The sequence below is a fragment of the Rhinopithecus bieti genome, unplaced genomic scaffold (genome assembly GCF_001698545.2).
Source record: "Rhinopithecus bieti isolate Rb0 unplaced genomic scaffold, ASM169854v2 scaffold_42814, whole genome shotgun sequence".
Lineage (NCBI taxonomy): Eukaryota > Metazoa > Chordata > Mammalia > Primates > Cercopithecidae > Rhinopithecus > Rhinopithecus bieti.
This window is the reverse complement of record NW_016817260.1, coordinates 295-11471: the sequence shown is the minus strand read 5'-3', so window position 1 is coordinate 11471 and position 11177 is coordinate 295. Positions and strand designations below refer to the sequence as shown.

Here is an 11177-nt window from a genome sequence, read left to right as displayed (position 1 = left end):
TATCAAGTCTGTAAAATTAAATGAAAATCTTTCTTTCACTGCTTAAAGCCTGAGAGATTTATATTGAGGAATAAGACCTTGTTTCCTTTGGCCCCAATTTCTATCCAAAGGGTCTGGAAATCACACGCTTCAAACTATAAAATCTCATCAGATGAGTTTTATTAACTCTTATAATGTGGCTTACTTTCTAACCCGATTCTGGTCCAGCATCACAGAGAAAAGAAGCTGAAGGAAATCAAAATATTTAACCCCTAAATGTACTTTTTGCCATATTTTGAAATGGCTACTGCAGGGCCAAAAGATTGAAATGGCCTCATTAATGCAGCCCAATCTCTCCCCTTCTAGGTCTTCCCAGTTCTGGGGAAGATTAATTAAGAGCCTGATGCATTTAATATCTGAAAAGATATATTTGTCCTCTATTTTCTCAACATATTTTGGCAGAATTTGGGTTTTTCCATTATTAATATTTCCCAAATTATGTGATTTTTAATCCCAAAACTGATTTAAAATTACCATATGTTGGAATATAAATTATTCTATTATAAAGATACATGCATTTGTATGTTCACTACAGCACTGTTCACAACAGTAAAGACATGGAATCAACCCAGATGTCCATCAGTGATAGACGGGATAAAGAAAATGTGGTATATATACACCATGGAATACTAGGGGGCCATAGCAACGAATGAGATCATGCTCTTTGCAGGGACATGGATGAACTTGGAGCTGTTATCCTCTGCAAGCTAATGCAGGAACCAAAAAAACAAACACTACATCTTCTCACTTTTAAGTGGGAGCTGAACAATGAGAACACATGGACTCAGGGAGGGGAACAACAAACACTGGGGCCTGTTGGGGGTCAGGGGGGAGAGCATCAAGATCAATAGCTAATGCCTGCGGGGTTTAATATCTAGGTGATGGATTGATAGGTGCAGCAAACCATCATGGCATGGCACACATTTACCTATGTAACAAACCTGCACGCCTTGCTCAGGTAATCTAGACCTTAAGATAAAATAAGTTTTTTAAAAAAATATTACCTTATGGTTTAGCTTCTTAATCAGAATATCCATTTTCAGTTTATCTGTTTTTAAGTCTCCATGGAAACCAACGTCTTCATTTCCAAATTCATATAACATATTTACTGTCTTTTCCAGGAGTTTCTTATATCTGCAAAAATGTACATAATTAGTAAGTCAAGTATTTTAAGAGTAAATATTTAATAATTGTTTAAAAGATGTTATGTTATAGCATATCAAAGAAACAAATCTATAAACTATGATCCTTTCAGTTTCAACTGAACATAGTTTGAAAGCATTCTATATGAAATTACAATCTTAGATAAATAATATGAAGAACAATTTATGGCATATATGGCAGGTAAAGTGATATTATAACCATACATTTTGTTTTGTTTTGTTTTGAGATGGAATTTCACTCTTGTCACCCAGGGCGACGTGCAATGGTGTTATCTCGGCTCACTGCAACCTCTGTCTCCTGGATTCAAGTGATTCACCTGTCTCAGCCTCCCAAGTAACTGGGATTACAGCCGTGTACTACCACGCCTGGTTCATTTTGTATTTTTAGCAGAGATGGGGTTTCACTGCTCAACTGGTCTTGAACTACTGATCTCTAATGATCCACCCACCTTGGCCTCTCAAAGTGCTGGGATTACAAGTGTGAGCCACCACACCTGGCCTAACTACACTTCTTGTAAATAAACTATTCATATCATGTTGGTATGCTAAGTAAAATAACCTATTACTAAATATAAGCCATAACCCAGAGATGAGTAACCAAGATAAAAAAGTAAAACACATCTGTTTGAAAAGACACAAAATACATTTTGATACCCACTGACCACAGTCTATAATAAGAAAAAAAAGTACGCACAAAAGCATCAAGGAGATCATTCAATGCAGAAAAGAGAAGAAAACATCTTTAGTATCTGAGTTGAGGAGAAAAAGGAAACGGGCAGTTTTAGAAAAAAGGAAAGGGGCAGAGAGATGTGTGATGATTTAAAGACTTTGAAGAAGAGATCTAGAGATCTTTGCTGACATAATGTCAACAAAACGAAAGAGATACAGAACCATGTAGAGAATGGCAATGATAGAAAAATGTCGATTAGAATCAAAAACAAACTTAAGTGCTCAGTAAATAAATAGAGAAGTAGCTGTGTTCAGGGCTGCAAAGACACATTCCATTTAAAAAAAATCTGTGATCAAAACGTGAATGCTCACTTTACTTTTTCTTTAAGTTTTACATATATTTATATACATATGAAATTTATTTATGTAAAACAGAAGTTTTATAACATGTATACTTCATGTATGCAATGGAGGTACCGTGTAAAATGAGTAAACTTCCACGATATGTTTTATATCTAAAAGAAAAAGAAAGAAGCAGAAACAAAATATAAGCTACATATCAAGATAAATTTTGATGTTAAAGAAAGACACAAATAGGTCTTCTTTAAAGAATTTGAATGCAGCAGAGGATACTACAAAGGGAAGAAAAAATGACCACAGACAGCAAAAATATCTTCAGAAATCAAAATTCAAGCTAGATAATGAAGAGTGTACTTGACATTATATGTCCAAGGCTTTGTCATTGTTTTCAAAATCATTAAAGAGTAAGTGGCCAGGTGCGGTGGCTCACGTCACTTTGGGAGGCTGCGGCGGGCAGCTCACGAGGTCAGGAGTTCGAGACCAGCCTGACCAACTTGACAAAACCCTGTCTCTACTAAAAATACAAAAATTAGCCAGACATGGTGGCACACACCTGTAATCCCAGCAACTCAGGAGACTGAGGCAGGAGAATTGCTTGGAGGCATAGGTTACAGTGAGCCGAGATCGGGCCATTGCATTCCAGCCTGGGAGACAGAGCCAGACTCTGTCCCCCGCCAAAAAAAAAAAGAAAAAAAAAGAAAAGTACAATATTTTGGCATTCAGAAAACTTTCACCTTGCCCCAGCAGCTCAGCTGACTCCCGCCCCCACGATGCAGATGCCTATAAAGTCGTGCTGTGAGCTTGTGAAATACATTTCAAAATAGAATTCGTTTAATTATGAAAATACAAACATAAAATGAATTTGTATCTAGGCTTTAGTCAAGTAAAATTAGAGTTAAATCAATTAATAAATGGTTAACATGTTCTACAATATGAAAACCTTACCCAGTTCTCTTAGTTGATGTCACATTATAGTCCAGTGATGATACTACTCAAAAAGTTTTCTTAAGTCTTCATTGTTTTCTTCAGGCTTAAGAAAAGTGTTTAGAATTATTGGTTGTAAGGAATCCAGAGACCCTCTTTTATCTTAAAAATATTATTTCTCATAACGTTGATGAGTAAGTATGTATTTAGCAGGGCGTATAAAGTGCCAGTTTTATCAACCTGGATGCCAATAAGGACAGATTTCAAACTAGTCACTTTTCTCGTTAACAATGCCTAAACAATGATTCATACTTTCACTCAGTTATCTTTTCTGACAATTTAAACTGTGTTGTGGCGCCAATAAATTGTTTTTACAAAGATGAGGGGGTTTTACAACAAGAATACTAAGATGTTAGTTAAAGAAAAAAAAAAGGTACTCTTACTATTTACATTTTGTTTTTAAAGATGCTCTAGAAGAACACTTTCTTAATAGTTTAAGATATCCACTTTTTCTTAAATTGTACGACCTTTACTAAGAGCAATGTTCTCTTAGAAACTCTTATCTAGTTCCCATACATTTTGATCCTGCATCTGTCTTCACGGTTGCGATAAATCTGGTCATTCCTCTGTAAGTACTTCACAATAGTTTCACGTTTTTCCCTTTCTCTTCTTAACCACTTCTCTTCAAATAAAGTTTATTTTTTCTATAGTAAACAAAACACAACCTTTGTCTACTTTTTGTGGCTTTTCTATTACCCTGTTTCTCCCCTTCCATTGGACTCTATGACATATGGTCTCATCCAGAAATCTATTTTTCATCACTTATTGTGTTTTTTATACTGAAATCTGATTTTTAATAATTCCAATAAGAAACTCCAAGGGTCATCAAGGACTTTATTCTGCTTTACTCAGCAGCAACAGCAAGCAGTGACCAAATGCTCCCTCTGCTCCTCTGATCCCACTTCATTTCCAAGTGCAGCAACCTGTGTTGTTCAGCTCTACTCCTTTCTGGTTTTCGTTTTGTTTTGTTTTTGTTTTTTGTTTTGAGATGGACTCTCCCACTGTCACCCAGCCTGGAGTGCAGTGGCACGATCTCGGTTCACTGCAACCTCCACGTCCTGAGTTCAAGGTTCAAGCGATTCTCCTACCTCAGCCTCCCAAGTAGCTAGGATTACAGGCATGTGCTACCATACCTGGCTAATTTTTTGTATTTTTAGTAGAGACAGGATTTCACTATGTTGGCTAGACTGGTCTTGAACTCCTGACCTCATGATCTACCTGCCTTGGCCTCCAAAGTGCTGGGATTAAAGGCATGAGACACCACACCCGGCTGTTATTTCACTTTTTAAATTCTCTCGAGACTGAAAAATCTCAAAACTTTGACCTAGATTCCCTAATCTACATTTCCAGCTCTGACCTTTCTCTTGAGGCCTCTTCCTTCTAGTACACCTATTATAGACAATATTCTCAACCACACACTCATACGTTGCTCCTTGGTGCAGATTAATTTTGTAGATAGTGAATCTTGTCTATTTTACATTGGTTCTTATTGATGCTACTTTGAGTATACTGTTATTTTCTAATCTCAAAGAGGGACTATCTCACTGTTAGGATACTGACCAGTATACTTTGTCCTTTTTTTCTTTCTTTCTTCTTTTTTGGACCAGTATACATTGATTTTCTTTGTTTTTCATTTTTTTGTTGATATGAAGTCACACTGTGTCATCCAGGCTGGAGTGCAGTTGTGCCATCTTGGCTTTCTGCAACTTCCACCTCCTGAGTCCAAGTGATTCTTCTGCCTCAGCCTCCCAAGTAGCTGGGACTACAGGCGCACACCACCACACCTGGCTGATTTTTGTATTTTCAGTAGAGACACGGTTTCACCATGTTGGCCAAGCTGTTTTTGAACTCTTGACCTCAGGTAACCCACCCACCTCAGCCTCCCAAAGTGTTGGGATTACAGACATGAACCATGGCACCCAGACCTTGTTTTCTTTTATAATGAAAACTTTCACATGAGAATCAGATTATCAATTGGTTGCCTTTGTTTTCTTTTAAAGAATTTCCTTTTCCTTAGAGTTATGGCATGATGAAAGTCTTGTTCTAAAGTTTCTTTCGGGGGGACACTCAACTATATCATTGGCAGCTCCAGTCAACTAGAGGTCTCCCTACTTCCCAATTGAGATTCGTCATCTCAAAATGGTATCCACCAAATGTCTTAATTCTAGTAGTGTCTTGCTTAGAAATTCATGAAATAAGAACCTTCTTGAGAAGTTAGAGGCTATTGACTGAGATGGTTTAAAGCTGCCCCTTATTACATGTTTTACACTCAAGGCAGACATCAAGTGGCTAATAATTCTATGCCTGATGTTTAACTCAATTCTATGGGAATCTATACAAAACGTTTTACTTATGAGACAGAGTCTCGCTCTGTTACCTAGGCTGGAGTGCGGAGGCTTGATCACCGCTCACTGCAGTCCCAATATTTCAAGTTCAAGTGACCCTCCTATCACAGCCTCCCATTGTAGCTGGGACTACAGGCATGCACCACCATGCCTCAGTAAGTGTTTTATTTATTTATTTATTTTTGTAGAGACAGGGTCTCACTATATTGCTCTGGCTGGTCTCAAACTCCTGGGCTCAAGTGATCCTCCTGCCTCAGCCTTCTAAAATGCTAGGATTACTGGCATGAGTCACCTCCCCCAACTAGGTGTTTAACTGGGGACTAACATGAAGCCCTTAGAAGAGTACGTGGAACATAGTGAGCTACATAAAATAGTTGCTATTAGCATAATAATTCTGTTTGTGTATCTTAACAAAATTGTGTATGTTAGGCAGGCGGCATGCCAATGGAAGTAGTCTCCTATAGCTGCACTCAGTCATTCTTCTCACCACTGAGAGCTGCAGCAAATGGGGGGCATAAAATTTATAAATGACTGTTCTATCCGTATGACTCAGTAGGCAATGACTATGTATGTACTACAATGTAAATAGCACCTCCTGGACTGAATAGTACATAACTGACATGACCAGCAGAGACAGGCTAAAGACACTGAGCTGAAAAACCCTAGGCTCTATTGCTAAATCGAGGTTCCTGAATCAGTTCCTTCTGAGCAACTGTTGCTGTGGTGCTGCCTTCACAAGCCGTCTGCTGAGCACTCAGATTGAGGGGCTGTGCTATCGTTCCTCAGACAAGCTGCAGCCAGAACTGTTCAGCTGACAAACTGGTAACAGTCCAGAAATACAGCTCTGGCTGCAGAGTGAAAAAAGGCCAATTTAGATTCCTTTTCATAGTGAGAAAAACATAAACATGGGATTGAACGATTCTCCTCTATTAGACTCATTGGTTTAGATTTGATATTTAATTGCTAAAAATACATTTAGAATATAAACCTTACTGTGTCAAGGTCTCAAAGAAGAAATAATTGGTGTAGTATAAAGTACTTAATTGTATGCTAAAATCTTCTAAGCTAAAATAGTTTCAATTTATGCAAGGATAGGTGGCATACATATTATATATTATTCCCCCGTTAAGCACATTTATAATGAGACAAAATTATCTTCCATAAAAAAAGCCATGTAAAATTAAGGACTAAGTTTTTCTGCATAGACTAGACAACAATTGCCAACACACAGGTCAATGAGAGTCAGAACAGTCATAGAAAGCTTCATGAAACAAAAAAATCATCTGCCAGGTCTGAATGAATGAGGCTAGATGAACAGAAACTGAAAAGGCAGAAAGGATAGCATGAGCAAGACAAGTGCTGAAATCTGTCCAATTAACTCTGAGGATAAAGTTCAATGGCAGGAAAATAAAATCACATGTCCACATAATAACCTGTAAGTGAATGCTCACAGCAGCACTTTTCATAATCGCTAAAAAGTGGAAACTAACCTAAAGATCCATCAACTGATGAATGAATGGAAAACCAGTATAGTCATGCAATAGAATATCACTTAACTACAAGAAGAAATAAACTACCAATGTGTGCTAAAACATGCATGAATTCTGAAAATATTATGCTAAGTGAAAAAGCCAGTCACAAAGGACTACAGATTGTATAACTCTATGTGTATGAAATACACAGAACAGGCCAACCTATGGAGACAAAAGTAGATGGTGGTTGCCTATAACAGGGGTAGGTGAAGAGACATGGAGGAAGGTTGCAGTCATGCCTAGGAGATGTGGGGTTGCTTTTCAGGGTGATGAAAATGCTGTGAATATACTAATAATACTGAGTTGCACATTTTAAATGGTTGAACCGTCTGATATGTGAATTATATCAGTGAAACTGTTTTCAAAATCTAATGGCAGGACCATGATAATTTTCTCAACTCTCAATTTTTGATGTACATACTATATCAAATCTAAATATTTCTACAGTTTTATAGTATATTTTAAATAATAGATAAATAAAGAAAATGCCTAACTTTTCAAATAGTTTGTAAATTAACCTAAAACACGTACATTTCAAAGAATAGTATAGTGGCCTTTCTGTACAAGTTAACCTAGAATCTGTGAAATAAATAAACACAGATTCTGTGTCCGTTCACAAAAGTGAGGAAATAAGACAATTTTCTGGAACATTCCATTAAATATTCTCCTCAGATTTAATCTGGCGTGCCTCATCAGAGCAACACAAAAAATACTTTAAAATACTGTTTAACAGGAGAAAAGTCAGTTTTCTGTGAGGAATGATGTATAATTCTCAACATTTCCAAGGGTACATGTTGCAAGAGAAGAGGTATACAATGGTTTTTCAAAATGGTAGAATGAAAATCACAATATAAAAAAAAAATTATAAAGATGGTAAAATGGAAATAATTATAATTAAAATACAAAAGCTTCTGCCAAAATTAGTATCCTAAAACATGTTATATAATTCAACCAGCTACAGAATAACTGTGTTGACATGTTAAATTTCATACATACTTGACTTTCCACTTGAAATAATTTCTTCTTTGAGGCCTGTGTCTCATCCAAATTAACGTGACAACATGATGTACCTTCCAGTGGAGACTCTAACATAGTTAATTTTTTAAGGGAACCAGCTACTTCTTGTTGAAGTTGTCTCACAAACACCTGATAAAATATTTTTGTTACTGATTTTATTAATTGCCTTATTATTAAATTATGTTAATACTATTTAACTCTAACGTACCTACTTTGAAAATTATCACCACACACATTAATTCACCTTCTTTTCATCACATGTACACACATTTATTTATTACTGAATTCACTGAGGAATGCAGAATGTGTTATCTTCCTGCCTAATTGGTATTCTCTTACTTACACAACAGACTCATCCCACCATTCAATCATCTTAGAAGCTCAACTCAACCTCAAAGTTCCTAACATATTCAATCACCTGTTCAAATCCTTCTAACAGATTCCTATCTCAGAATAAAAGTAAAATTCCAATGACCTTTGAGGCCCTAGGTAAACAGGCCTCTACCTCCCTCTTGGACTTCAAGCTCCTACAACTCCCTCTGTAATTACTCCAATCCCACTGTATGTGAAGCCTGCCACCCCTCTTTAGTCTGAAAATGGGGATCTAATGCCTAACTCATAAATCACAGGCAGCTATAGTATCTTTGTACTGGACAAAGTTATATTCAAATGATAGTCATTGAGCTTTGGAATAAAAATTATGAGTTAATTATTAATAAAAATATTCAAAGTAAACTATAAATACCAGTGGGAAGACTAAACCAAATATGGTTTTGCTAAAATTTACCACATTTATCCTAAATTATGATTTTATAACAAGTAGGTGCCTTTAAAACATTATGTGGTCATAAAAATATGTAATTTGACATATTTTCAGATTTGTTAAATTAATATGAATAATAACAAAGCTATACCAACTAAAATATATTAAAAGCTACTTAAAGCAAGGTATGACAAGACACAGCAATGCACTTCAGTTCATCTGTGAAATCTAGAATTAAGTGTCGAAGAAAATCACTTAATTAAATTGTAATTTGAAAAGACTCATTTCAGGTGTAAACATTTCCATTTATACCTTCATCATGGTCTTAACATGTGGCAACATAAAGTTATTAAAATTATTATTTAACCAGTACAGGACTACCTACCTTAAAATATGATTCTGTGCCTAATACAATTTCATAGGTGACACAATGTCTTTTCTCAAAGTAAATCATCTCTCACCTCTACCTTTTATTTCCTAGAAACAAGGTATGTTTCTAAGCTGATAGAGTAAACACATTTTGCCTTTGTTCTTATTAAAACAGCTTTGTTGAAATATCATTTACATACTATATCTGTTTTAACTTAAGTTAAACGAGTTTTAGTACATTTACTGAGTTGTGCAGCCATCTCTACAATCCAACTTTAGAGCATTTCCATCACTGCAAGATCCCTCACACCCTTTAGCGGTCATTACCAGCTTCCAGCCCCAGCCCTTCGCAAACATTAATCTACTTTATGTCCCTATACGTTTCTCTTTTTTGGATGCTTCATGTAAATGGAATTATACAGTATGGTAAACACACTTTTCACCTATTGATTTTTATATTCATCTAGGTTCAACATGTATCCAGAACCAAATATTTAAATTTTCTTTCTGGAAGTTTGAAAATATTTCTCTTCATTGATACTTACTTTTCTTTCTGCTTTCTCTCTCTCATATTGAAGGAGACTTTCTTTTAAACGATCATAGTCATTCATTAGCTTCTTAGTTTTCTCTTCTAGCAGGAGGTCTTTCTTTCCACTCTCAATAAAACCTCTTTGGATATTAATTACTATCTCTTTATGATCCTCTTTCTGATGAACCTCATCTAGTTGCTGTTCAAGCCACAGATTTTCACGCTGGAGTTGACATATCCTTTCTTCCACACAGTTCCACTCTCCAGTGGAATTACTCACTTTAGCTTCTGCATTTTGATACATCGCTTTCATTTCCTTTATTTGCTGCTGGGTTTGGCTTAGGTCGTTTTGTAGAGTTTCTAAAGCCAATGACTTTTTTCTGAGAGTATCTCCTGTCTTATGGAACTTATCTTTTAAGGTATTACATTTAATTTGCGTTTTGGAAAGTTGTTCAGTAAGAAACTCATTCTTATCTTCAACTTCGGAAAGATCAGAACTCATTTTTACTTGCACAGAAATGTCTTGTGTGTTCTGTAAGGCAAGTTTTAGGTTTCTTTCTGTTTTCACACTTTCACTGTGCTTACTTATAACAGCAGCCAGTCTAGACTGATAAGATTCAATTTCAGCTTCCAGTCTTGCCTTGCTTTCGTTTTCCTTCAGCAGTTCGGAATTGAGCCTTTTATTCTCAGCTTCGAGATCATTAAGCTCTTGTTGATCCTGGAATGCTGTTTTTGTTATTTCCTCATTGAGTTTTATACTCTTTTCCAGGGCAGCATTTCTTTCTTTAACAATTTTAATGTCCTTAAGATATTCATTTTCTTTTTCCAAGTTGTCATTTTTCATTGTGCATATTTCCTGCCTGAGTATAGCAATATCTGTCTTCAAAATGCAATTTTCATCCATCAGATCTTTCGTTTCTTCATGATTATGAAAATCCTAAATAAAATAAAAGAAAGTTTTAGCTAGTACTCCATAAAATAACATATCATGATTACCTCTGAAGCTAAAGAATAACCTGCACATCCATACACTAAAAAGTTTACTGTCAGTGGATATCCAACTGGAGAAAAAGTTGAAGCAAAACTTTAACCTTGTAGAGCATAAATTCCACAAAGTCCAGAAATTTATTTAAAGTCAATGAATTTATAAAAGAAAACACACACACACGCACACATGCACACCAGAGAATTTTTAAGAATATCAGAATTGGAAAAGCCTTTGCCTGAATTACAACAAACCCAAAAGCATAAATTAAAGCATTAACAAATTTGACTAAATTAAAATATATCAAAAAAATGCATTTACACTTTGATATCTAACCCTTCCACCACCCTATAGTAAGAACCTTAGTTCACACGTATTTGGACAGATAAAATTTCCCAAAGTTATTACAGTTCTGTTTCACA

At 35.8% G+C, this 11177-nt stretch overlaps 2 protein-coding genes across 2 annotated transcripts in view; both read right to left on the bottom strand.

Annotated features, from left to right (window-relative positions):
- LOC108517837 (ankyrin repeat domain-containing protein 18B-like) overlaps positions 1-8481 on the bottom strand; it is a 20125-nt gene extending 11644 nt beyond the window's left edge. The window contains 2 exon segments of the mRNA XM_017855952.1: positions 1044-1173; positions 8453-8481. Coding sequence (XP_017711441.1) covers positions 1044-1173; positions 8453-8481 — 159 coding nt within the window.
- Positions 8355-10707, bottom strand: LOC108517834 (ankyrin repeat domain-containing protein 20A2-like; the record flags this gene model as incomplete). The annotated part of the gene is made up of 1 exon (XM_017855951.1): positions 8355-10707. A coding segment is annotated over one exon (972 nt), but the record flags the coding sequence as incomplete, so codon positions are not given.
- Positions 10708-11177: the final 470 nt, after the last annotated feature.